Source organism: Cardiocondyla obscurior, linkage group LG11 (assembly GCF_019399895.1).
Source record: "Cardiocondyla obscurior isolate alpha-2009 linkage group LG11, Cobs3.1, whole genome shotgun sequence".
NCBI lineage: Eukaryota > Metazoa > Arthropoda > Insecta > Hymenoptera > Formicidae > Cardiocondyla > Cardiocondyla obscurior.
Genome location: NC_091874.1, coordinates 131,962 through 159,609, shown reverse-complemented (window position 1 = coordinate 159,609; position 27,648 = coordinate 131,962). Strand labels below are relative to the sequence as shown.

The following is a 27,648-nucleotide window of genomic DNA, read 5'->3' as shown; positions in this document are numbered from 1 at the left end:
TTAATAAATTAAATAAGCTCTAAAAATAGAACAAACTTTAAACTTTTACTTTTTTATATTTTTAAGATTAAAGAGAAGATAGAAAATTTGCGTGTCATTTCTGCTTGCAGGATTTTCGCGGAGGGAACGGAATCCGGCTTGCTGCCAATTAAGCGCAGACGACTCGTTAGTGAGAATGCGACTCGCGGCTTTATTTTAATTTCAAACAATCAAAAGCTTCGACAGCGCTGACTGCATTTTATTATCTCTCACATAATACTTTGTTTCACGCCGCAGAGTCGCATTTACACCCTCGTTGGTTAACGTCCTTATTTATTCGCGCGTCATAATTATAACGCCCTTGCGTCGTGTTTAATGGAACGAATTTCCCAGTGAAATGTCGCGCCTACGTGTAGCGCATCGTTCCGAAAATTCAATTTCCAGTGAATATACAAACGGTAACATCCGCAGGCCCCACTTGACGCATTAATTCGAAAATCACGGATGGCCGATCAACCCTAACATGCGAACTGGCCGTTGCACCGACTATCTTTTTTATAATAAATCGTGACAATAGAATTGGCATTATTCAAAATCGTTACTGACGCAAAAAAAAAAAAGTTCCATAAAATATTAAATTTTATAGAGACTGTAATAGAAGTTTCAATTTAGTACAAGCATTTTCAATTTAAATGCAGGTGACGTTAAAAAATTATTTTATACATATATCGTTCATATTTAGTAACATCTTAGAACTTTTAATTAAAAAAAAAAATATATATTAATTTAACAAATTAAATATTAACTAAATATTAAAGCAACCGCAAACTCGCTATTAAATGTTTCGTGTAATTGGAACAGGTCACAATTCTCTTTGAGCGTTTGTTAGTGATTATTTGGTCGACGTGTGCTTTGGTGGCAGTTGTTTTCACTGATTCTGCTGCAAATATTGGTCTTAGGTTCAGAAAGACGCGTGGTGCATTCGGTAGGATCGTAGGTGTGCGAGAAAGGGCGCAGGCGCCGTGTCCAAAAGCGATAGTCAGTCGTCGGCAGAAGCTGAAACGCGCGGCTTCGAGGCCGCCGCAAACGCAAACGTGTGGCGTAGCCTACGGCGTGATAACGCCGACGCAGGTGTATACATTTTACGCGCGCCAATTATCGACGAAAACCCGACGTGCCGAAATCACGGTAACGTGCCGTACGCGCGGAAAGACGGACAATGCTCCGGAAACGTTGTATTTTTTTTTTTTTTTTTTTTTACGACCGCGTAGTGCATCGTAAATAAGACGAAGCATCAGAATCCAGAATAAAAAGAAGAGAATCTGCAATTGAATCCTACGTATTGAAAGTGAGTACTACGATCGTTTATTCATGAAATCTTTTACGTAGAGTCGAAAGCGTGAAATACTTTGCAGTATTCTGTCGGACGAATTAACAATTCAACCCCTTGTGTGAAGTAGCGTTTGGAAGACGTTATTTATTTCGTGTATCATTTTAGACATTGACGTCTCGAACGCGTCAATGACTGTAATAATTAATATTTCTGGAGCGTATTAAAATCCATTTTACTTTACGTGTCGAAGGATTAGTTAAAGGAAGGAAGATTAAAAATAAATTTTTTCTTTTTAATATATTGATTTTAATTAATTTACCCACATTAATAAGCTCCAGATATAGATTAATTTAAATAGCTTTCGCATTTTTCTTATTATAAAAATCCTAATATAATGGAAGACCGGTTTTACCAACGATATCCCTTCGCTATATTTATAAGTTACTAATAATATTTCATTTAATATCAAATGCAGAACCTATTACTAACAGCGTGTTCACTCGCGTATTCATGAGTGGTATTCGCGCATATTTGAACGCCACGCACACATGATAAACCGTCGTACTCATATGTATACTCTGACCTATGAACGGCTGAGTAGAAATCATGAAACACGGCGAGAATAATACTAAACGAATATAGAGCTTTTTAATGTACGATAACCAATGACCATCATTTTAATTATATAACATGTAACGTTCGCACGATATTAATTCCCCAAACGTATATAAATTATTTGCTTGCCTGACAAGCCACAACAATCTTCGTGACCTATATATTTATTAAAATCAATAAATCTGATTAAAATCTGCGTAACTTTGTCTTTGCAAGAAATATAATAGAAGATGGTAATAAAAAAGCATTTTTTAATATAAAGCAGCTATTCAAAATGAGATTAAATTTCGTATTTCTTTTTTAATTACTCGCTATTATATCAATGCATTTATTCGTATTATTATTATCATTATTTTTTCAATGTTGTAATTTTAATACATTTAATTTCGATACATTGAAATGTTCTCGTAGTGCACAGGAAATACCGTCAAAGTTTACAATTTAGATAAAGATCGCGGTATCGACCTTTCTGCCTCCTGCTGCATAATGTCGCCGCGGGTGTCGACCGTATCTGTAATCTAATCAGTTCATCCGATTTCCTGGTGTATGAATTGCGGGAACGGTAACTACTGCTCGCTGTGAAATACGTCTGACCACGAACGGTCGTAACTACTGGTCGGCATAGCACGAGATAAATCTCTTCTTCTCAAGGTTCATTTTCTACCGGTGAAATTTTACAGATCCGAGCATTCCTATCAATCCACGTATTATAAACGCATATTACGTTATATATTTTATTAAACGATAAAGTGCAAATGCACATTCTTCGAATTTAATAGATAAAATTTAATTTTATTACCTATGGAAATATTTTTTGATTATGAGTTTTTATAACATAATAGTTACGAAATATTCCAACTTTATAATTATTTTGTCCTAACATTTTCATTAAAATTAATTATATACGTTTAAATATAATAATTAAAAAATTTAATTTTAAGAGAAACAAATAATGCAAAAAATACGATGCCGATCAATGATATAAATTATTAAGATGTAACCTAAGCGGAATACGACAAGAATAAAGCTTTTGTAAAAGAGATTACAAATATGTAATTAAACAAAATTATCTAAAGCAGATGCGCAGTAGGTATTGCATAAGTGTAAAGCTAAATTAATACCTATTTCATCATAATAATGACTACAGATGTAATACATGAAATATTTGTTAATTGCGACAATTACCTGGATAATCACAATATTTATATGATATAATTGCTAGTTAATTATGTTATTAACTAATTATAATAATTTATAACTCAAACGTATTAAGTACAACTAACATCTATGTGGCTTATATTGACATATGTAATAATAATTACAATATTATAATATTGCAAATTATAAAACGTGCGCGATAACGTAATAGATGATTAGTATGATATAAGGGAAAATACATTTTTACGTAAGCCGCGAATGTTAATATGAATAACAATTTCTCCATAAGCTATACATATATGTTGTTATTATTGAAACTCCATAAGAAGATTATGCAAAGATGTAACAAGCTCTAAAAGGAGCAGAAGCTTTTAAAGGATTAATTTCCTACCCGTAATTAGTTACAGGTATTGTAACTTCCACGTGTGTAGGTATTTGTTTTGCTTCCCGCACATGCATGTATGTACATACTTCGTCAGACTTGTTACGACACCGCAATTACGGTACTAACACAAACTTTATAATCAGCTACCGAAAACTGTAGAACTGCCGCGACATGGTCACTTCATTTACTATAATTATAATACAGCCTGGGAAATTTGTGGCACCGCGAAGTAACGAATCGACGGCATGAATGAGCTTGAAAAATATATTATTTTTTAACTCAAAAAAGTATCAGTTTATTGAATAACAATAATTAAAAAAAAAAAATTTATTATTATTAAAATATTTACGGAAGCTGTGACATATTTAAAAATTAATACGCGAAATACAAATGCATATGACTTTCACGGAAATGGCATAGATTTAAAGAACCTTGCTAAGTTAAGACTGAAACAGTGAGAGACATTTTACGAAAGGTTGATCCGTTAAGAAAAGCCTTTGGTACGCGACGTTCTTTATTCGGCTGCATAAAGAAGCGAGATATATCATTCGCGCTAGTCTAGTCGTTTAATTTTATAACGGCGGTCTGACACTATACGTGACCGGATTTCTATTCAATAAGCTGCAGGAAGAAGGAAGTAAAGTTTTCGACTTTCAGCGGCGCGCCTCTCTTTTCATTAATCCAGGAATACGAGCTTAATCTTAGGAAATGGCAACTCTTCGGAATATATTATCAAACGTGTAGCAGTTTCTTAATTATGATAATAAAAATGATCAAACAACGTTTTAGAAACACACGTTTTTTTTTTCTTTCCTTTCTATTTATTAATACGTTGCGAATAAAAATATCTCACAATAGTAACTCAATTAGAATTTTAATTAAGATTGTGTTAAAAAGTACTGGAAGTATGAATCTTTTGTGATAAAATATTATTCGAGATAAAAGAGGAAAGGAACGAATCTTTTTCTTGTAATTTCTTTTCCTGCACAATTTATTATAATCAAATAACAAAGAACAAATAAAATTACCAGTGTACTTTTCAACGTATAATCACGAATTATTATGCCATTTATTTGCGAGTGTATCAAATAAGATACAATAATTAAGTAGCTAATTAAACGCTGATAAGCATACTGTTAGTGTATATTTAAGAAAATATAAAAATAGATATTTAGAGAAGCAAAATATCCCTCCAAATTTTTCTTCTCTTATTTCCGTTCGCAAATTTATACAAAACCCGTATTCTTTCTATTACAAAAGGTTCAGTAACCTTAACCCCATTTCTCGAGAAAAGCTTCGAACTCTAACAAGAGACGGTTCCGTTGCCGCAAAACAGACTGTGGTCACGCGATTTTGCAGATCTTCGCGTAACTTTTTTTTCCTCCCTCTCTCTCTCTCCGAACCAGGCGCACCGAGAAAAGCAGAGCGGGATGGGACGCAGCTGGTGCTTAGGGACGAAGAGAATTTGAATAAAACCTGCGACGAATAGGGCTTTGCCTTATCCCATTCCCTTTTCGCGTCGGAAAGAAATGCAAGTTCCCCGCTTGGGGAACTCGTAAAAAGCCACGCATAGTCTCTCGACATCCCGACATCGGCGAACCGAGGCGCGGTCGATTCGACTTCTTCATTCCTCCTTTCTTACCGGTTTTCGCGTTTGTTTCCCGTCGCTACCACGGATCAGCCGCCTCCAACATTTGCAAAACGATCGATCTGCGACCCGTCGTTTCTCGATTTGCACGAAGGTGCTATTTTGCCGTTACCGGAATATTCTATTCGTTCCAGTTACCTTCGGTATCATCCGGAATCGTTAAGAACCACTTCGCCGATGGCGTTATTCCCCGCCATTACGTGAATATAGAGTGTAACACACCTACTGGGAGATTACGCGTTTTACTTGAGACAAAGGGATAGGATTGAATCGGCGGATGCTGCGAGCGAAGCCGTTACGCTTTCGTACCGAGGCGAGGTTTAATGCAACCGGTAACGCTTTCGAAGGAAGCGTTTAACAGCGTTCATATGCGCTGGCATAACCGGCGAGCTCTACAGAACGTAATCGTCTTTCGTAATTATCGACACTACAATGCGACGTTTCCATAATTTGGACAAATAATAATGCGTTTACGCGCGATCGAGATTAACCAGGGAGGCATTCGCGTATTGACGCGAAAAAAGGAAGAGACAAGACGTATGTAAAATTTACGTCAATAATTATATCTTAAGTATTAAGTACAAAATAAAAAGATAGAAAGTTTGGGTAAAAGAATTAAAAATACCTAACACATCGATTCTACGTGGACCCATTATCTACACGTCTGTTATCCGTTACGCAAACCATCGTAATACTTGGAACAAATATTTGCCATTGGACTTTCGTTTGTAGTTATTCTTTCTAAAACACACAAGATCCAATCTTAAACAAAACATTTATTCTAGCGGGAAATCCAGATTTTATTCGCACAGTGACTTTTCAGCAGGGAGGGGAGGGAGAGAGAAAAAAATTTTTTTTGATTCTTTTAACTTTGGGCACGGTCAGTCCATCAACTGGGCTACTGTACTACTAAAAATAATCCGCGAGAGCTCCGCTTTTCACTTGTGGTCGTAAAAATAAGTTCGGACTTGACGTCGCGACTTGCCAAGCTTACACGTAGTACCTACGTAAAAACTCGGCATATACGGATAATTAGCTCGGAAATCCGTTCCACGGTCTTACGTCAACGGTGCAACGATCCTCGCGTTCGCGTTTAATCCGAAGCTTAATTTCTGAGAAAAATCAGTAACTTTCTCGTAACGCTATGCCGAGATGAGAGTCGACCTGCCTGATAGAAGATCGCGGTAGGCAAATTTTCATTTCGCGCTGTGTTCAAGCGAACGTTGTCGCAACCACGACGCAGTTGGCGCATAGTGGATATTTTACTTGCACGGGTAACTTGCGAGTATGAGTCGCGACACGGCTTGGCAACAGTACCACCCAGCCATCGCATCATCCTCAAAGCGTTTGCTTCATTTAACCAACAGGCCACGAAGTAGAATATTCTGTCGGATCCCATTCTCTCCGTCGTCCTTACGCCCCATTTCCGCCCATTTCTTTCCCGGCATACTTGCAAACGTCTTTAAGAACGACGACCGATTATAATTTTTAACTCCACGTTAAACTCAGCTCCTCTCCCTCTTGAAAGTTTAATTATAATGAAGCCGAGGTTGCTACGCGCATAAAATAATTAGCATAAAACAACGCGTTGCTAGCGAGTTAATTTTATGCATGGTCTTTTAATTAGGTCATATAAAAGTAAAAAGAATGGACTGTGTAAGACATCATAGTTACTTCCTGAAAACATAAATTGTTTCAACTGTGTATAACGCTCCTTCCAGACGTTATAAAATAAACTTACGTTCCGATTTTTCGTATCACGCACGCTATTTTTCATTACGTTATTTATATGTGACATTAAAATGTTTAATTTAAAATGAGAAAAATATTAAAAATGTATTACACATGTTATATAAATGGGACTCACTATCGATATTTATTTTGAATTTCTAACGTAGCGCTATTTTCAACGTTCTCCGATATTATTACAGACGTTATTAAAAAAATTTTTTTTTCGTCTTTCGTAACAAACTCATTGTAAAATATTTTGACAGAGTTTCTATCACTTTTTATCAATTTTAACCATATTTAAGTATTCTAGAATATGAGATATTCCATCATTTTTATTTCCAGAATTTTTCAACCTACCGGCAGACTTTTTATTTCTCTAGACATATTTTAATACGCTATCACGCCTGCTAATATGATTAACGTGCGGATTTTCGTAGCGGTATCTTTGCAAATCTAATCACCGGCGAAGTTGCACGGAAGTAAATCCGCGCGTTGCGCGAGATAACGCGAGGATCTTTAACGGTGGTCGTTAATCATACATTGATCTCTGCTCACATTTATCGCGCTGTGCGTTTAAGACTAAAATATAATTTTTATAACAAATAAGGATACTAGAGAAATGTCCATTATTACCACACGCAATAATATTGCAATAATGTAAATTTAAATTTTAGAAAATATTAACTAAAAATAATATTAATGCATTTATTTTTTAAATGCAACCAATGTATATGTATATTTTTTTTCTATTACATAACTACGTACGTAGTAACCATTTCTTTAATTATTCTTTAATTGCGTCGCTAATTATGTATTATTCTAACGTTGCTTGACACGAGCAGTGACCCAAACTTATCGAGAGCGAAGTTTCCGTATGCAGAACGTTTGTCCCCGTCACGCGAATACGCTTACAAACTGTCATCTTTGAGTCAGCTGCCAGCCATCCTGTATGCACGATAGGTAATTCAAGCCGAGGTTCCAACTTGTCCATCCGCCATATGCGCGAATCCACCGCAACTGTGCACCCAAGGCGTCGTCGACGTCGAGGTGTGCGTCAAGTTCTCAACGGACAGTCGCCTATCATTCTCGCCCGGTTTTCCCTCGTCTGTCCAATATCGCGCGAAGCGGAATGTTCCACTTCCTCTAAGAACCCACAGCTTGGTTCCTCGTGCATTCACGGGCGAACTCATACCATGATCGAAATCATTTCCCGCACCCGCGACACCGCATCATCTTTAGAGTACTCATCATCGGACACTCGGAAGCCGCGAAACGAAACGTCAATACCAAACCCCGGCTTGATTTTGATGATAGCTCATCTTGTTTTCTGAGCTTCCTGAACGACCCCGTACCTCACCACGATCTCGGACTCGATTCAAATCAAAGTACGAACGTACTGTGCGCGCCGCGGATTCTATTTTCCGTACCAAGCGTGTCACTTTTCGTTGTTTCAAGGAAATTCCGTTCTGCAAATTCTGTTCGTCGGAAATCCGAGTTCGGAAAAAGATTGTCATATTTGATTTTTTTCTTTTTATATATATATATATATATATTATTATTTGGATTCTGCTCGATTCCCAGCAACGTTTAAACGCAAAGTAATGAAATAATTAAGCAACAGTCAACCAATTTAGCCATTTTAATTATAATGATTTAAAGTAATATAATATATTAATTATTAAATTAATATATTTTTTACTATTGCAGAAAATTTTAATGTCGCACACGTACATTTAAATATGTCATTCCAATATGCAACATTTACTATTCTATAAAGCAAGCTTCTAAATAACAATGTATTTACGCGTGATAATTAAAAAATTTTTTTTAATCAATTTAATTATTCTTATTTAAATATTTCATTTAATATCATAGACGTAACAAAAAATTAAAAAGTAGCCAGCTTAAGAAATGGAAATTTTCAATTCCATTTTCAATTAAATCCAGGAGCATACAATTTTCAACGAACCTGTACGGATTACTTTACAAACTATAGGATTTACGTACATAATCTATATTTTTACTGATAGTGCGCGTCGTCGTGTAAAAAATGTAGTTATACGAGAAAAACAATTTTATTTCGAGCGGCTTATCTACTGTTACAACATTCACAATGGTTTTCCTTTTATTTTTATTATATGTATATCGGATTATAACCGAACCTATTACTCATGTTATGTGGGAAAATTCAATACGCACTATTAAATTGGCCCTGTGGTGCAAATGTTAAATATAGTAATACAAATTCAATTTTTATTACCCCCGTCGTTTATTCGCTTATCTAGCCTCCCAAAATGTTGCTTTCACTTCGATAACGTTCATTATTGCGCTGCACTTTACGCTGAATGATAAAATTTTATAATTACATCGATGTATATCATTAATAGAACCCGATTAAAGCTTGTAAAGAAAATCATTCCGCATTTACCGCGTATAAACTCGATGATGACGCATACAAACGGGGGAGGGGGAGGGAGGGAGAGAGGATGCAAATAGATTTATCAATTCGAGCCATCTATTACACGGGGACGCAAAAGCGAATCGCCACTAAAGACCACGCGTCCTCGCACACACAATCGCACCCTCGACTAGTGATTCGCATCGGCCATTTGATTATCATAAATAGCATCTGCAGCGAAAATCGTATTCTCCACGGGCAGACAGTTCATGCCATGAGCGCGATAACGAAACGGAATATCGATAAAAGTGTATATCTATCTAGCTTAGAACGATTTAATTTCAAGATAATGTCATTGCCAATATTCTTTCCTGTCGTTGTTTCGTAATCTCTGCGTTCTATCGAGTACTACTCCCCCGGGGAAAATCAACGATGTGAAACATTTTAAACAATATAAAAATCTATACTGCTCACTTAATACATGTATAGATATATTATATGCCTGTATATACTTGATCCTAAAATTAATTTTTTAGACGTATATTTCACGCTGAAAACGCCAGTTAGCGTGGAATAAAAGTTGTCTGAAAAATGTATTATTTGTTCACACAAAATCTATCCGATGTTACATACAACCACATTTTTACACCTAATCCTAATTCTCATGATGGAAAAACACTGCATTACATGAACTCCAACCATTATATGTATAAAAGTAGAAAGAAGTTGGCAACCCGAACCGGAGAATCGGGTCACGGGCTATTTGCTAGCAGGATTTCCAGTGACGACCAGCCGAGCTTACGAAGTAGCTTGGTATTTTCTTTCAAAGTATAGTGACGTTAGGTGAATGAAATTAGACGGAAAATCGGATTAACGTTAAAAAACGTTCCAAAGCAAACGTAGCGATTTAGCGCATAAAAAGTTATTTGATAAACAAATAAGATAATGGATTAATTGCAAGTGGTACTTATTGGCGACGGATTATCATTCCATAATTAATTCAATTGTTGAATAACTTTAGTAACTTAGAGAACAGATTAACTCGAGTCTTCGCGTCGGGAGATTATAACGCGATTGTTGCAAAATCGCATTAATATTACGTTGTATTCTACGATATTATCACAAAGCAGTAAATGAAGAAATCGGCCATAAAACGATGAAGAGACGTGACTTACGACAAATACGACGAGAGGCGATCGCAAGACTAATTCGTTATATGAATCTCGCAAAACGAAGAGCGATATAATACATCGCGTTATATCATTAAGCAACGTGTTCATTCTTCATTCATGTCTTATCCAATCAGACGACAGTACCGCACAGAAAGCAAAGTTCCGGGGTGAAACTCGGTGTCTCGAGGAGCGAGTTAACTAGGAAGGCCATTAGCATAGCCTGGGGATGAGTTTTGGTTAATTTCGTGGTTAGCACCCTAAGGCCGCGCCCCCAAAAGTGTTACCGTATTCCGGTAGTTCTCCCTCGGGATTCTGCCCGCGGGGTCAAAAATTACAGTGGGCGCTTGATTGTAACTCTATTCGCATGCACGAATAAAAAAAAAAAAAAAAAAAAAAAAAAGAGAAAACATTACTGTTATCGTTACAAAGTAATATCGTAAAATCGCAAATTTATGTTAGCCGTGAATTTGCAAATGAATAAAATCTCTGGGTAGTTTTATTTATTTCTACATCATTTTCTGTAAAATGCATCACCGTAGAATTATATGTATAAAAAGCAAACTATATGTAACCATAAAAAAAAAAGTTTCACACTATTTTAACAACCGTTTTAATAACTTATGGCAGTGTCTAAATTTGTAATTTCTGAGAATAGTGAATAATAAAATAATAAAGACATTCGGAAACAAAAGATTTTTTTAAGTAACGGGGGAAAAAATTATAGAACGATCTCTGCTCACGATGCCTTTTTAATTTGCGCGATGTATTTTGGAACTGTCGTCACTTCCACGCCGTGCAAGAGTTTATTTCTAGGTACTTTGAAAAATATTACATCTCTCAACTTTGCACGCCGCCGCTGCGAAACGAAAATATCAAAACTGGATCAGGCAAACTGCGAATAACAAAAATATCAAAAACTCGATATTTTGAAAATCGGAATTTCCTTGCTATTTTGGCTCGCTTGCAGCTCAGTGAAGGCTGCAACGGAAGCCAATCGCGATGTATGCCGCTGAATTCTGCCTGCATTTGTACGCCCATGCTTTTCGGCAGTGAGTAACTTTCGACGTGAGCCACTGAACTCCAAGCGCTTCGCTGCTTCTCATTTCGCGTGCGGCCCAAACGGTTCGAGATGCGCATTCATACTAGCGTGTGCACATGTTTTATGCGCTTCATTTCGAATGCTTGCTGTTGTGCGAAGTTATTGATATTCTTATCGACGCGTATCGTTATATCTATACGAAAAAAGATAAAAAGGCAGCGAGGCGAGGAAAGGATAGCAAAGAAATAACGAAATAATAGATATACAATCGTGTATCAAAGACGGAAATAAGAAGACCTCAAATAAATTTCTTTGGTGCGCAATCTAAAATTCGTCGATCCTATTTTCGTCATTTCTAAATACCATATCGTTTGTCCTTTCGGAATTATTGCCTTTTTCTCTCCTGTTTCCGTCGTTCTACATTTGTCGTTCGCGTCTTTCACTTCCGATATACCTGAATTTTTCTTGTTTTCGTTTGTCGACAGATGTTACTTGCGTCTTATATTTATTGGCAGAGTAAAAGAGTAAAACCTTAAGACTAGGTGTCTTTTGGCGAAAATAAAAATAATATTTAATTCGTTCAACTAATTAATTTAATCTTAAGAGATGAAAGATAATTTCTATTTAAAGTTCGCTAATTTTTTTTTCCTTTTTTTTTTATATCTACGAACCTTTAATAAAACGGAATTTTCCAAGCAGTAAACCCGATATCGAATAGAAGCGTCACGCTCCAATTTATTGAGTCGCGTTCGACGGAAAGGTATAATTGTGAAGTGGCACAACGGCATTTACATCGAACGGCGATACGTCGCGGCTTGACAAATCGTCTCGTTAAGAAGTTATTCTCCGTGGCCATCGGTAGTCTATTTTCTGCGCCATGAACGTGCATTAAGTCGTTCTAGCAACCGGAAGACAGCTTAAGTAAAGTGTCTCGAGATACCGTTTCTATTTCTCCTCTCGTTTTCCGTTTCGTTATCCACCATTGTCTTGCTTGGCTCGTCAGACTCGCTTGATTCAACTTTTCTATCTCATGTTATCGGCTCCTTCATCGCTATCTCTCTTACGAAAAATTCCAAAAGTTTTTTCTACGCGCTTCCGATATTATATTAATTACAAAATACACGCTAGAAACAATGAAAATTGAACGCTAAGGTGTCGGATATTTTTTTTTTTTTTTTATTTAACGAGTTGTTTATTGCAACGCCAATATTGCAAGCTACCACCTCGACATAAATAGCGAGCATAGAAATAATATGTGCGACGACGGAAAAATATGTTAATTAATGTCGCGTAATCAAACGACCTAACAGCCGCCGTTGTTTATGATGTTAAGAACAATACTTTCACTGTGACGTATTCGCTGTATAACGCACGCGTGAAAAAAGATTTTTTATCTCATTTTCAGCCTCCGGGACAGGAAAAATATATTTTCCGTGGCTACGCGCGGCAGTGACAGTCCTTTTTCAACACGCCGTATAAAACATCGTTATTGCCGACAGGACTAGCTGAGATATTTCCATTCAACGTACATTTCTGCACGATGTTACGCGGAAAAAAAAAAAATAAAGGAAGAAATTAACGGTATTAATTACTGGCTAGCAACGCGAAGTCAACGAGGGATAAACAACGCGAGCATAATATCGTGCAAATATCAAGTAACATTGTGTGTACCAAGTACCGATAAGCTTTTATGTTTTTCTGATGTAAATTCAATGTAGATACGGACATAATTGTTATTGCAGGACTCGTAGGACCTCGCGAAATGATATGCACTGAAAAAATATTTTTCCTGCAAATACGAACTCGCGCAAATATCCCGCGTATATTGACGGGATATACTATCGCCTCGGTTATCTTTCATCTTCATTTACGATCCGCGAATGACTTTTCAACAATTAATTTTCTTTCTCTTAGGATTGCATATCTCGCTTTTATTACGAGAATGAATATTACGCGTGCACAGCCGAGGTGCAATATGCAAAATAAACGTTTCACACATGTTCCTCACGGCGGATCCACTTTAATTATCGGGGTTCAGTCGCTTTGAACTGTTGTTCTCACAATTCGCGAATATCAGCACGAGCTTATATACGTAATATAAGTCCACTCGCGCAAATGAGCGGCCGCGTAAGGAATTAATTTCGAGGTGGTGTTTAGACCAACTTCGGAAATTTGCATACGAGACGCCCTTCGCGCGCGTCTCGCGCTTTGTTGCTAATGCGAATTACAATGTATTCTAATTCATGCCGTAAGCTCGCACGTTGCGTCTGTGTCTCCTCTCTCGTAGGATGTAAATTACAGTAGTATCGAGCATTACGGAATCCCCGAAGAACTCATTTTCGTGGATTACAGCGGTCGCTTTCTCGTGTATCATCCGATCCGGCTGCAATCCATAAGATCTCTCGGTTTCGCACGGTTAATTTACGTGGTAATTGCAGTTACAGTTGATGGATTTCCCGCTAACTGTGTATTGAATTAACGGCCGAGTAATTAATTTTCCGTTACTACGTTAACCATGTTATCAGGTTGAAAATCGCGCAAATGCAAAACGCGTAATCTAACGTTTTACACGCTCGTAAAATCGAAACGACTTTAGCGCGATCGTTTGTAGCGAAATTATCTAACAGCTATCAAAATTGACTCGACACTTCATAAATGTCGTGCGCGCATTGACGCTTCACACGTTAATTGCTATTTTTCTTTTAAATAAAAACAATAGAAAAAAACGTAGAAAAAGTTGCCGCGCAGCTAATGTTACGACTACAATGCAAAAATAATATATACATATATATCCGGCATGTACGGAAAATGTGACGCAAAATGCTTAAGCGTAGAAGCTAATAATCTGATACGAATATCGCTATTTGGAGATTGATCGCCAGAGATTTTATTAGAATACGATACTTCGTGCCTTCATGGATATCAACTCATATCACATTGATATCAAAAAGATTTGGCTAAGCCGCAAAAATCTGGTAATAAAGGCCATTATATCGAAGTAATAAGCGTCTGCCGAGGCACGTACGAAATTTCTGTAGCAATCGGGAACATATTCCGCGCATCTGTTTCCCTCCCGCTCACGTAGTCATAACACGTATGTCATCAGACGGATCTGATTAGGATCTCGGCAAATGGGTACGTCGCTATCCTTTTAGCTGTGCTATTCTAACACAACAAAGCTGTAACTCCATTCAAATTTTAACCCGAACAAAACGTTCCGACTGTAATGAAAGTCCGCGCTTTCTGAATTCACATTTTATATGCTTTATATACAATTTAAATTATGGAATACAGGTATACATATACTCTCGGACATTCCGCCAGTATAATTAATATTTAACGTTAGGTAAAAATGCAATCTATTTCAATATCAAATTAATAATTAAGAAAATATTATTTATTTTCAATTAAACGCTGCGGATTTAACGATATAATTATCGTAATTTGCTTGTCTTGAGACATTTGTCGATTAAAAAAAAAAAAAAAAAAGAAAGAGAAAAAAAAATCTATCAAGTGTCCAAAAGCCGGCGATGTTAACGCGACCGCGATCGACAGATTATTATCGCGCGATTTAATACTCGATTTAGGGAAACGGCCGTTACTTCAGCTAGGACCGCTATTAGCTCGGTCAAGCGTAGACGAAGTTTATGATACGAACGACGATGAATAATAGCGTTACGGAAAATCGTTAGTCCGCCGTTAATGGCGCGGCCCCGTTAGGAAATCCTGCTGGTAAACACTCGTAAACTCGATTCGTTCGCCCATCTCGATAATGGATATCGAATTGCGCGCACTGCTACGCGAAAATTCTGTCATTCGTGTATCGGAGCGTGTGAACGATAGCATGTGAACGCATATTGAGTACGGATCACGCACAAATGTATTCGCAAATAAGAAAAATAATTTTAAACACAAATATATATACTTTCATAAATGTATCGGTACATTATTATTACATAAAAATGTGTACGTTAATAGGTTTTTTCGATATTGCATGTGCAATGCTGCTTGCTTCGAGATAAGTGCTAATGCATGTCAATGTCTCGTAGACCCGTAACAATTTTAAGCCCTTTGCCCCAATTTGTATCGAGAGAGAAAAAAGAAAGTAACTCCGGTACACGAAACCGTGTGAAATAATTTGCTTGTTAATTAAATTTAATTCGGAATAAATGTGCTCGCAGGTTAGTGATTCGAATTGTACTCGAGTATGCGCATTATAATAATGCCGGTATTGAGATTTACAGCCGGGGCTGTAATATTAATTATTTATACGTAAAAAGCTAGTTCGCAAACGTGCTGGGATAAACGTTACGCCGGTAGATCAAAGTACAGCCAGAAATAGCGAGGCGATATTACGTGCTAATGCCCTCTTCGTTGAATTCATTCACTATAGACTAAATGAAATTTCGGGTCTTTTGCGGAGCAAATCACTAACGTGACATTGAATTAAATATTGTTTTATTTCGCTCTAATGAAATACGTTTTTTATTCAATGTTTCTTCTCCAATTTAATATAGAAACAAATATACAAAACATTGTAATTACTTTTTAAATTAAAGTATAACGTGCCATTGCACGTATGCACACTCGTGCACAGTAATCTGAAATTTTTAGATCCACGTCATTGTGAAATCATGAAAAGAAGAAAGAAAAATTCAATTTATCTCGAGAGGATAGTCCTTGAATCTTTAAACCTCTTACTGTGCGATACTTGATATGCCGTGTGTGACTCAGGAAGATTGCAGTTTTTTAAAATTACAGTTGGGAAAGCTCGTACTAAAGAAACCGAATAAAGAATCGCTAACAAATTTTACCGTGAATAGCTGCACAATTAAAAATAAATCAACGAGATTATTCCTTGACGTTTTACGCGGATATCCAACACGAATTCGCTAACGCTAGCGAGCCATTTAGTTCATACAAAACGTAATTGCGCCTACTAAAGAATGTTATAAAATTTAAATCTTTTGCAAAAATAAATAATTCGAACACGAGCAAACTAAGGAACAATATAAAGCCCGAAAATCCAGCGAAGAAAGCAATCGTCGCGCAATTCAACGAGAAGATCAGGCGGGAAGGAAAACGCCGGAAGTGAACAGGATGCGGAAGCGGTGATTCTCACCTAGAATTCCGCTCGTTCACCAGCGTAAAGAAAATCCCGGATGGTGGTTTTGCATTCACCAAAATGATCCCGAAATAACTCGTCGAAGACAATCGCGAGGAAACCAATTCGGTGGTAGACTTTCCGTTTTTTTTTTTTTCTTTCACCATTTCTTACAGAAATAAACTAAAAATGATCGAAAATTATTGGATAAACGTAAATAATCCAAAGTAATCTAACTTGTAAAAAATAATTTTTTCTAGTGAATCTTTTATCACTTTAAACATTTGACCATAAAATAATTTTAATTTCTTCAACGTTCATCTTACCATTCACAAATTAGTATGTATACTTATAAATGGCTCTATTTTTTAGTATCAATGCGCTTTTAATATATTTTAATTTTAATTTAGTAATTAAATGAAATACAGTTAAAATTTATTCAAACGTAAAAATAGTTTAGTCTTTGAGATCGCTCCGTTACAAAAATATTTAGTATAAAATAATTATTAATAAAATTTTTCGTTACTCAGGAGCAATGTATTAATTCTATATCAATTACCATGTATGCTGTAAATTAAATAAATAAAAAAAATTTATTTAATTAAAATACATTTAATTTTTATTTTTGTAGAAAAATATTTTTCAGTTATAAAAAATGTATTACGTAATGTATTGCAACGTTGAATAAATTAAACGGTCAGTTTAATCTTACGATATAAATTTCGATCTTGTATTTAATCGTATTTGATTTATAGTTTAATAAAATTACTGTCAGAATTATTATCTATCACAACAAAATTTATACGAGAGTTCAATAAACACGGCTTTTATTCCTTTGCGGGATTCTGTCGAGAATTACTTGTACGAAGTACTCGTAGATCTCTTTAACCGCACGTTTTTCATCTCACTCGGCATTTTCTCCTGTAATTTCGCGAAGAGAAGGTTGAATGCAAGCTGCAGTCGGGGTGCATCATTTTGAAGCGATTACGTCATCCGACTTTGCAGCTCTGATTACACCGAAATGTTCACAAATAGATGTAAGATATAATAGCAATAATAGCTATAATGGTAAAGAAAGTAAATGAATTTTATCTACGCTGACAAAAATTTTATAATATTCATGTGGTATATATCTATTCAATAATGAAAAACGATTGTTAAAGCTATAGAATATAAAAATAGTCATCGAGTTAAGATTTAATTGACGTTAAAACAACGAACGTGAAATAATTTGAGGATAATTAAAAATAGCGTACAGATGTAACGAATAAAATTCTCGCAGAATTTTAAAGGAAATAAAAAAGTAAAAGAGCCTCTTTTAAAATTGACGAATTACCAGGAGAAATGTCCAACGCATCGTGGTGTTTTACACAAAAGCAAAATGTCGCAAACTACACGCAAACTACGGTAATACGCGCGAAAGTTAAGCAATGAGGGTAAACGGAAAAGTATAACTGTAAACGAGAACTGTTGTAAGTTTAATTTATGTAAAAAAAAAAAAAAAAAAAAAACACAATCTTATTCATTCTCTTTTTCGCATGTCTTATTTATGATGCTTTACAGATTTACACTATTTAAAATAATTACTTTCTCTCAAGTTAATAATATTATAAACTTAGATAAAATTCTGTAAGATGAGCTTATTGCATTATTTATTACGTTATTTACAGATATAGTCTGAAAAGTTTAAATGTCGAAATTAATTATTTTACACATATTGGTTTAATAAGAAAGCTTTATTTTTGCACTCATTAAAAATTAGTTAGCCAATTTACCTTCTTAAAAGCAATCAAATTTTTATTTTGTTAATTTTGCATGAAGATTAGAAAAGATTTTAATAAAGCTACTTTTAATAGAAAAATTTGTAAAACACATAATAAAAAAAATCGTAAAAAGTACTGATTCCTACATTATCAGAAACTCGTGTGAGATTTTTTTAGGGGTGAAAAAAAAAAATCAAAATACAGATTGGGTAAATACACGTCCTTATTTCGGTTTTAAGCGAAGAGAAATAAAATAAAACAAGCGTAATTACAAGAGGTGCTCATTAATGAGGATGCTGCAACGCGCGCAACAGCATTGCGGCAAAATTTCGCTAAAAAGAAACTCGAGAGGTGGAAAGATATTTTTATATACGGTTAGACGAATCGTATACTTTCGTAGTGCCACCCTCATAAACCATCGCTAACCGTGATCGCCGCCACGATGCACGGTAACGATAACTCGTGGGTGTTCTGCCGTTTCGTTGCTGGCCAGTTCATTGCGCGAGTCGTTGGGTGGCCGTTTGCATGAAATTATCGCAGTGCTCGCAAGTTTTACCGTCGGGATACAAAAAGCAGTATACTAAGTGCACCTTGCTAACTTGCGTCTAACTCGGCGGTCGCTTGTTTTCCATAGAGAGTATCCCCCCAGCGATTACCACTGTTCCTGTTGATGACGAGTTTGTCGACCAATTTAAGACAGGCTTTTTCTTGATTTATTTATAATTTCCCACCCATAAACTTTTCTCTAAACGTACCACCGTGCGAAAAATAGTTTTAAAATTAAAAAAAAAATTATATATCAATTTAAATATAACTTGTAACTTTATTACATAATTTTTGTAATAGACTGCAAAATAATAGTGTAATAATGTTGGATTAAGTTCATATCGAAATCAAACTCGGCGAAAGTTTAAGTTTCGATATTAAGTAACCTGGTTAGACGATTCTGCGAAATTTCCACGGAAGAAAGATTGATTTTACATTCATCAAGTAATTTGTCAAGAACACAAACTGCAGAGTAATGGCGAGACTCGTTACATACAAAGAACAAAAAGGCGCGTTCGTAAGCATGGCGCAGAAACTTTAGCAATTAATTTTGTATTTGAGTGCACTTTATTCTACTGTGCGATACTTAATTCACGAATGGCAGCGCCAAGATAAGGACTGTTTGCGTTTAGAAAAGGTGGAATGCATTACCACGTACAAGCACGTGCAGAATGCCCGCGTATTCGTGGCACACTTAAAAAGAATAAAAAAGAACACTGATTAAGAGAAAAACATCGATTTTCAAATCTATCCTAAAACAGAAATAATGAAATATACCTATACCCTGATATACATATAAACTACAATGTTCTTTTTATAAAAATTGGTTCTAATAAATTTTAATATTGAGTACCAATAAATAAACGAACTATTTTAATTCAGCAAGATCATTAACGCGAGTCGCCGAGATCTCAATCTAAAGATTACCGAATCTCATTGCCCACCTGCAGTTTTCGGGAGCAAAACTTTTTGTCAAACTCCCTATATGTGTAATATAATTTGATTATCATACAAACGTTGATAAGCATAACCATATTTAGTATGTGTGGTTAAAAAATATAGCTTACAATTTATCAATCTGTTAACGGCGGACGCGCTAAATAGTCTCTGTGCTTTGCGATACAATAGTTAATTACTACCAGCAAGTACGAAGTTCCTTTGTCCTACAACTCTCGTTTTCCACAATCGCAACTAAATTTACCAGATTCTCGTTGCCGGTGAGTTTCTACCGTCGACGAATTGCGTGACGTACAATTTGCAAGTGGAAACTCCACCTTCGCGTTAACGATACGATACGGTGACGTGGTCCAGATAGTGCACGTAATCAATGGTCACCAACTAAAATAACCGATAAATTCTATTGACAAGTCAAAAAAAAAAAAAGAAATTAACAGTTTGTCTGTTTCGATTAAAAGTATTTTTAGTCGATTGTCAATAAATTTTACATGCAATAAGTTTTGTTTCCCAATATTAATATAAAAAAGAAATAATTAAATAACAAAAATTAAACGGCATCTCTAAAATGTGACATAATTGTAAATATTTTACTGTCAGACAAATGTTTCAAATGACGTACCTCGGCTTCTCATTGTACATATTTCCAATTTATTCAACGCATTATGTTTTTTGAAGCAATTCGAACGTAAATATATCGCGTTTTAAACTGCCGACATCGATGCAATTTAATTCGATTAACAATAACAGCTGAATTTTAAAAGCACAGTTATTACTTCGATTAGTATTTCAGTATTTTAACGTAACATTATTCGTATATTACTAGCTGAAATACAAAACATTCTAGGAATGAAAATTTCAATATCGAAAACGAAAACTTCAATAATATGCTTAATATTTTAAATATGATAACCAGTTATAGCTTATACGATTAAATGTTAAGAGATTAAAATAACATATAACATTTTTTTTTTTTTGCTTAATCTTTAACAAGATACAATCTCCGTAATTTTTTTTCTTAAAATCCCGTAAAGTAAATTAATTCTTAAGATTATGAAAGGCACAAAATATAAATCTGTATAGACATGTAACATAAGTACATTAGATATTCTTTACTTCGTTAGCCGTCTGATTGCGCTTTGCTTCGCGGCATGTCAACGTGGACACGTAAAGAACTCTACCTTGGCCACATTTCTTCTCGAGGCGATAACTCAGACTTTAAGAGACCGTGATTGCAGATATGTTATCTACGGCTTCCCTTTAAAGGCGCGTTTCCGCCACCGATGTATGCGCGCAAAACCACTCTGAAATTTATCTCGGTGTACGTTATCGTTACCGTAATCGTTACCGTTATCATCGCAGACTCGAGTAGAGTTTGAGAGCTACGGGAGATAGAGTTTTCACTACGCGGGTTATTATTATCTCGTGATATAGACAGCTATCGATCATTAAATCTATCGATTGTTTTTAACGCGCGACACGTATTGCGAGGAGCGGAAAATATTAGCCTCGTTTAAAGCGTTATAACGACCTGTGCGGTACGCGACTTTTTTTTTTTTATCAAAAAAAAGTGGAGAAGTTACTTCATCTTGTTACTTAAGCCAACACTCTTACTCTCGAGCGTCTTCCCGTCGAGTTCAACAATATTCATTCTCTATTAAAATAACAACAGCTTTGTACTTTTTTATTCATCAATTAACTATTAACTAAGAAGAAATCTGTATCTCTCTGACAATAAAAAAAATAAAAAAATACAAAATTTGTTAATTAACCGCAAAAGTTGTTAGCTGTTAGATGTTAAAAAAAAAAATGTTGCGTATATTTTATTTGAATCCTACTGCCAGTAATTTGCTTTACAGATAATATCATATTGAAAACCCCGGCAACTAAAGTGGAACTTTTAACATACATACATATATGTATGGAAATTCTGTAATTTATTTTTTATGTATAATCATAATTCATTGTATTACTTATTTCCTGCCAATTCCCTCTAGTCCACCGCCATTTGAGCTTTCTCTTTTCTACCTCCGTTAATTACGACCCGTCGACGCGATATGATTAAAACTTTTTCCACTCCCATCCTTCTTTTTTCCTCCTCAGCGACCTCGTAATAACGATTACTTATTTCATTGTCGCGTATCGCGCGTGTCCAGCCACGCTGTCGCGACCCACTGATTGCAGCGTATTACGAGAAAAGTTTTCATCGACATCATAATAACGAACAATAATAATTCTGGGATTTTCAAACAGTTTTCAATCGCTGCAACCGCATGAGAGAAGAATATAAACTAATTAAAGAAATTCAAATAAAAAAAAAAATTTACAACATACCCTGATTTACTTATTCATTACGAAAACTGAATTTTCGTTCCGTCTCTAAAGTATCGTAATATTCTTTCTTTAAAAAAAAAAATTCTTTATAAACTAAAAAAAAGAATAGGCACTTGGAGAATTGTGTATTTTAACTCTGATCACACAGAAAAGTCAAATTCGCGGTCAACGTCGTCCAGACTGCAAATTTTTTCCGGCGCGGAAAATTTCCCCGAACATAATTATCCGCGATCAGCCGGTGCGAAGTATCGCCAATTCGCCGCAAGAAAAGAGTATAGTACGAAAAGTTCACGATCAGAGGAGGGAAAACTTTTTAACATCTGCTATCCGCAACGATGAATTTTTGCGGCCGCGACGCGGAAAACGCGAGATCGTGTTTTATTCACAGTGCAGTACTGTGCAATTAATTCGATTAATTACAAGTGATTTTGGAAAGCAAAATAAAGCGCGTTTTCCAATCGATTTCTAAAGCATGAAACCCGGTGTAATCGACACAAATGTGAATTGTAAAAAGGTTAGTAAATTTATACAGTTTATTCCAATTGAGAAATTAATCCCGCTGTTATTGTAATAGAAATTGCAATCAGAATAATGTTACGATAACACCCTGTTGTTGCGTGTTAAAATAGTCGAATTATAGTTCGATAACAAACCGACGTGATATTAATTGATAATACGATTTGATATAACAATAATAATAATAATAAAATATTTTGACAATTTCTCACGCGGCAGAATTGCTAAAATTGCTTTAAATCCGCAGGTTATATCTCTGTCAGCATTGTACTACGTCCTGAAAAATTTTTAATCTCCTCTCTTGAAACTTAAGACAACATAAGAATATCCACAGAAATAAAATAAGCTTAAATTTTCTCGGTTGTGCAACATTTTTCTCGCGGAAAAGTTAATTTAATTACCGCGTATTTTAACGAGATTGTAAAAGGTAAACGTTCAAATGCGAAAGGAATTTATCGTTTTGCGCTACACGTACCGCGACAGTGCAAAGAAACCCCAGAAAGTTCTTGACGCACGATTATATCGTAAGCAAGACATTGAAACTGCAAACGTGATTAAATATAAAGTAGATTACGTAACGTAATTTTGCGATTGAAATTAGATAGGTTCGTGTAATTGCGATAATTATCTTGCGTAATAGGTGTAAGGACGAAATGTATTCCGTTAATTGAAACTAGATTGAGATATGCAAAACTCATCATTTCACACTACGTTTACATAATCTAGATTTAATAAAAGTAATTTGATTTCTTTTTTAGCATGTTTTCATAACATATTAATTTTAATTTTATTTAAACAGTCGAGCGCGATTAATGATACCTTGTAAAATAATGTATAAAATTAATGTGCAAAACTTTTTTTTTATTTAATTGTAATTCGTCTGTATGGTAATAATGTGCAATAAAAAAAAAATTGCATTTACATTTGTAACATAAAATGTTGCATTAATTTCGAAATAAATGACGTAAAATGCGCTGACAATATCGCAACCGTTTACAGAAGCGTCATTCGCGCAGATAGATTTTGACGATCAATGTAATCTATTCCAACCAGCTATCGGGTTAACGTAAATTTCGCACGATGATACTCCTCTCCTACACCCTCCTCACTCGGGTCTTCTCCTCGCACAAAATCGCTTTTCTCTCTTTCGTCTTTCTACCCTTTAACGGGGATCCACCGCTGCCGATCGAGGTCAGACACTTGGATTTCACACGATTTATAATGCAGCCCTTTCGAATAGGATGGAATACGAAAGAGAGCACAAGATGGGCACGAACCAGAAATAAGATCGTCATATACGCGAACTCGTTGTGAATATCCTAACCCACGTTTTGAAAATACGTCCAAAATAAAAATAAAAAACGTTTAACGTTTACGAATATTTGTAATTTTTTATTCATTATCGATTCAAAAGATCAATATTTTATGGGAGTCTAATTTGACTGTTGATAGACATTTCTAAAAATGCAAAAAGAGAAATAGTTCTCTTTATTTTTTATCATCAGACAAATTTTTTATTTTTTTGTACATAATGGCTGTCATTAAATATAAAATGTACTACTGTCATATTATAATCGTAACACCTGCCATTAAAATTTTTCAAGGTGCAAACTATTTTAACTAATTTCAACGCGATTGCAAAAGCGCTTAGCATTTCGCAAGTTTGGAAATATCGGATGGTTTAGAATGAAAACGCGTTTACCCCCAAGTATACTAACCCTAACAATCCCCGATAATGCCTCGATCAGAGCCGACCGCAACACCAGACGATGAGTTTGGCATTACAGGGGCTAAATCCCGTCAAACCAATCGCAACTCGACACACAGCTATGAGATATCCTTCAATCATTTTCCTACCCTCCTCATGCATTGCTAATACACGTATTCTCTTCTAAATTGACCCCGTCATTTGCGTTTAATATAAACTCGTAGTATAATTTATTAAAAGAAAACATAAGTAAACCTATTTATACATCTTTTTTACAGCGAAATACCTACATGTGAGAATAATTTTCTGTCGTATTGCGATAAATTTCTCAAAGTCGCAAAAATAATCAAAATTGTAAAAAGCCAAATTCTTAAAAAAAAAATTATTAATGGTATTAAAAAAGATAGCTACATATTTATAATAATTATGTATTGCACTTTTTGCACAATTGAAGTATTGAGTGTCATTATCCATAAAATTACCTAAACTTTATGATAACAAAGTCTTTTAATGACGTTATAATTATTACCATAAATAACACAAATTTTTTTTTCAACTATTCCTGTGAATATCTTTCTTGTGTCGCAAAAAGTTATAAATGTCACATGATCATCGTCGAACATTTATTTGCAATTGATGTGTCTATCCGTTTAGTTCAGTTATATTAATTTAATATCGGCTTAATACATACATTACGACAAAAAAAATGAAGTATTCTGTGTTTAACTTATTTATTCTGGTGCTGGCAAGTGCAAACTGCTATGTAAATATAAAAACTGTATACGAATGGAACTATCTTAATTACACTTGGGAAAATAAAGATCAAATGGAAAAAGCGAAAAGTTCGGGCAATTATGATCCTTATAAGTGCGTATTGTATGATGTAGCTAAAGCAGATGGTAAGTTAATGACTTTATTGAAATTAAAAAAATAAGAATACTTTTCCACACGTTTATGATTTTACTTACATCATAATGTTTAACTACATAATCTACTATATTCAATTAAACAACTAATTATATACATTGTACATTAATTTATGTCACAGTGACAATGTTAATATTGCGATAAAATTGATAAAATAAATATTCATCTTTTAATTTTACACCAATCCTATTCACACTAAAATACAGCTTATCATAGATGGTAGAATATTTGTAACTATACCGAAAGAAATGGGCAATGGTGTACCTGCTACTTTAGCGACAATAAGTAATATACCAAATCCAAAAGGTCAACCTTTAAATCCATACCCAAATTGGGGTTGGCACAATAGCACTTGGGACAAAAAACCTGCATGTGATCGAATTATAAATGTAAACCGAATCAATGTAAGTTCTAACGTCTTTTGTCGAATTGATTCCTTCTTACGGTCAAATATTATTACTTACATAATTAATTTACAATGCATATAATGTAAAGCAATATAAAAAATTTATGTTCTTGTTAGATTGCGTGTGACCATCTCTTCGTTATGGATAATGGAAAAGTTGAAGACAAAAAACTTTGTGTACCAAAATTATTAATTTTTCGGTTAAAAGACAATGAGTTGATTAAAACTATTAACATTTCAAATGATATCGCTAATAACAAAGCGGGTATTGGATTATTAGTAACACCTATGATTTATGTTCCCAAAGGCTGTTCGCGATTTCTGGATGAAATGATCGTTAGTATATTATCTTTTTTTAATTACATATTATAAATAAAAAATTATATTAATAACGTTAATTACTAACAGTTTGACCGGCTTATTAAAACTGATTAATTAAAAAGTTAAACATTAATAAAATTAATATATTATATTCCCATTTTCTAAATAAAATATCAGTTTTACATTTATACGGTTATTTATATATTTGATATCCTATAATTTATGTGATTTAATACACATATAAATATATACAGGTATTTATAGCCGATATGAAAGGTTATGGTTTAATTGTATATGACGCGTCTACGAACCGTACGTGCAGAGTTGAATCTGATTACATGAAACCGTCTGACAAAAATTTTTCATTGGGGAACCAAAGTTTTACATATGACTACGGTATCTTTTCTATGACACCTTTTTGCAATGGCAAGTATTCTTTGACTTAATAAATACAGATTCAATTTTAATATTTAAACTTATTATTGTATTAATAAAAATTAAACTCTAAATAACGTCTGTGACATATTTTTATTTTTGATAGTTTGTTCCTGTTTATTATTAATAAATACACATAAAGCTTTTTATTTTAGCATTTATAAATTTTTATAATTGTTATATGTATGTATATTCTTTTCTACATATTTCAGACTTATACTTTAGTGCAGTATCGAGCAAAGAAATTTATAAGATAAAAATAAAAAAGCTACTAGAATGTCCGGGTAAACAAGAAGCTAATAATCACACTAAACTTGCAATTAAAATACCAAGCCAAACTGGACAGGTAACGACTGTGGGACATTCGATAATTTATAACGATTCGAAGGGAACATCTCTTATGGGCACAAACGTTTGTAATAAATCTGATAATAAAACGGTAAGGTTTCCAGTGCAATTATTCGTTGCATTAATCGAGACAAAAATTTTATTAAAAATTGTTACATCTAATAATTAAGCTTAATTATTACAACATAAGACATTAATTATAATGTATAACTGACTGTATTATATTTTTTAAAGGTGGTACTCGCGAAAAATGATGAACTTATTCGAATTTTAAGTGCAATAAAACCGTGGCGCGATTATATATTACTTGTGGAAGACAACTTTCAGGATTTTATTCTTTCCCAAGTCAATTTCAATAATACACTATTTCGCATTATGGAAGTAAAGGTATCAGAAATACGAAAAGAAATGGAATAAAAATCTTTAACCATTACTTTGTAACATATCTCAACAAATATTTAACACAAGTTCGATTTAGGTACACACGCATACGTAAAAATCATATGCGCATATAAAACTCTTACATACTATATTGTGCAATTCTTAAAAAAAATTACTGTTTTATTTATGTTCAATTTTTAACATAAATAAAAATAAAAATTATATGTTCGTACACATAAAAATAATAAATAATAAACCATTATAGAAAAGTATATCACATAAATTCTAATTATTTCTCCAATGTAATCCCGTAAAAGTGAATTATTTCAATATAAATAATATACATATGTATAATTGTAAATTTCCAAAATATTAAAAATTATCGATCATGTTCGACTAAAAGTTAGTTTTAAAAATATCGATGATTATTACTTAAATTAAATTTTT

The 27,648-nt window shown here is 34.4% G+C and overlaps 2 protein-coding genes and 1 long non-coding RNA gene across 4 annotated transcripts in view; 2 read left to right on the top strand and 1 right to left on the bottom strand.

Annotated features, from left to right (window-relative positions):
- The window catches only part of LOC139106769 (uncharacterized), a 149,094-nt gene that overhangs the window by 64,989 nt on the left and 56,457 nt on the right, over nt 1-27,648 (bottom strand). The gene's annotated exons all lie outside the window — the stretch shown is intronic.
- LOC139106767 (limbic system-associated membrane protein) overlaps nt 811-27,648 on the top strand; it is an 80,586-nt gene continuing 53,748 nt past the window's right edge. The window contains exon 1 of the mRNA XM_070663730.1: nt 811-1,327. The gene's annotated coding sequence lies outside the window, so the exon portion shown is untranslated. The remainder of the gene's footprint in view (nt 1,328-27,648) is intronic.
- On the top strand, nt 25,000-27,483 carry LOC139106766 (major royal jelly protein 1-like). 2 transcript variants are annotated; one of them, XM_070663728.1, is made up of 6 exons: nt 25,000-25,282; nt 25,527-25,714; nt 25,834-26,052; nt 26,292-26,463; nt 26,685-26,911; nt 27,055-27,482. In XM_070663728.1, exons 1-6 carry the CDS (start codon nt 25,090-25,092, stop codon nt 27,235-27,237), a joined length of 1,182 nt encoding a protein of 393 aa, XP_070519829.1. In that variant the 5' UTR covers nt 25,000-25,089; the 3' UTR covers nt 27,238-27,482. The 2 variants fall into 2 exon arrangements, with proteins under 2 accessions (XP_070519829.1, XP_070519830.1); XM_070663729.1 differs by having other exon boundaries at nt 25,140-25,282; nt 25,517-25,714; nt 27,055-27,483.

What these genes read in the sequence shown, in the direction of transcription:
- LOC139106766 (XM_070663728.1), top strand. Translation starts at nt 25,090, where the DNA reads ATGAAGTATTCTGTGTTTAACTTATTTATTCTGGTGCTGGCAAGTGCA. An exon ending in TGATGTAGCTAAAGCAGATG is followed by an intron (nt 25,283 to 25,526) that starts GTAAGTTAATGA and finishes AGCTTATCATAG; the next exon opens with ATGGTAGAATATTTGTAACT. An exon ending in ATAAATCTGATAATAAAACG is followed by an intron (nt 26,912 to 27,054) that starts GTAAGGTTTCCA and finishes TATTTTTTAAAG; the next exon opens with GTGGTACTCGCGAAAAATGA.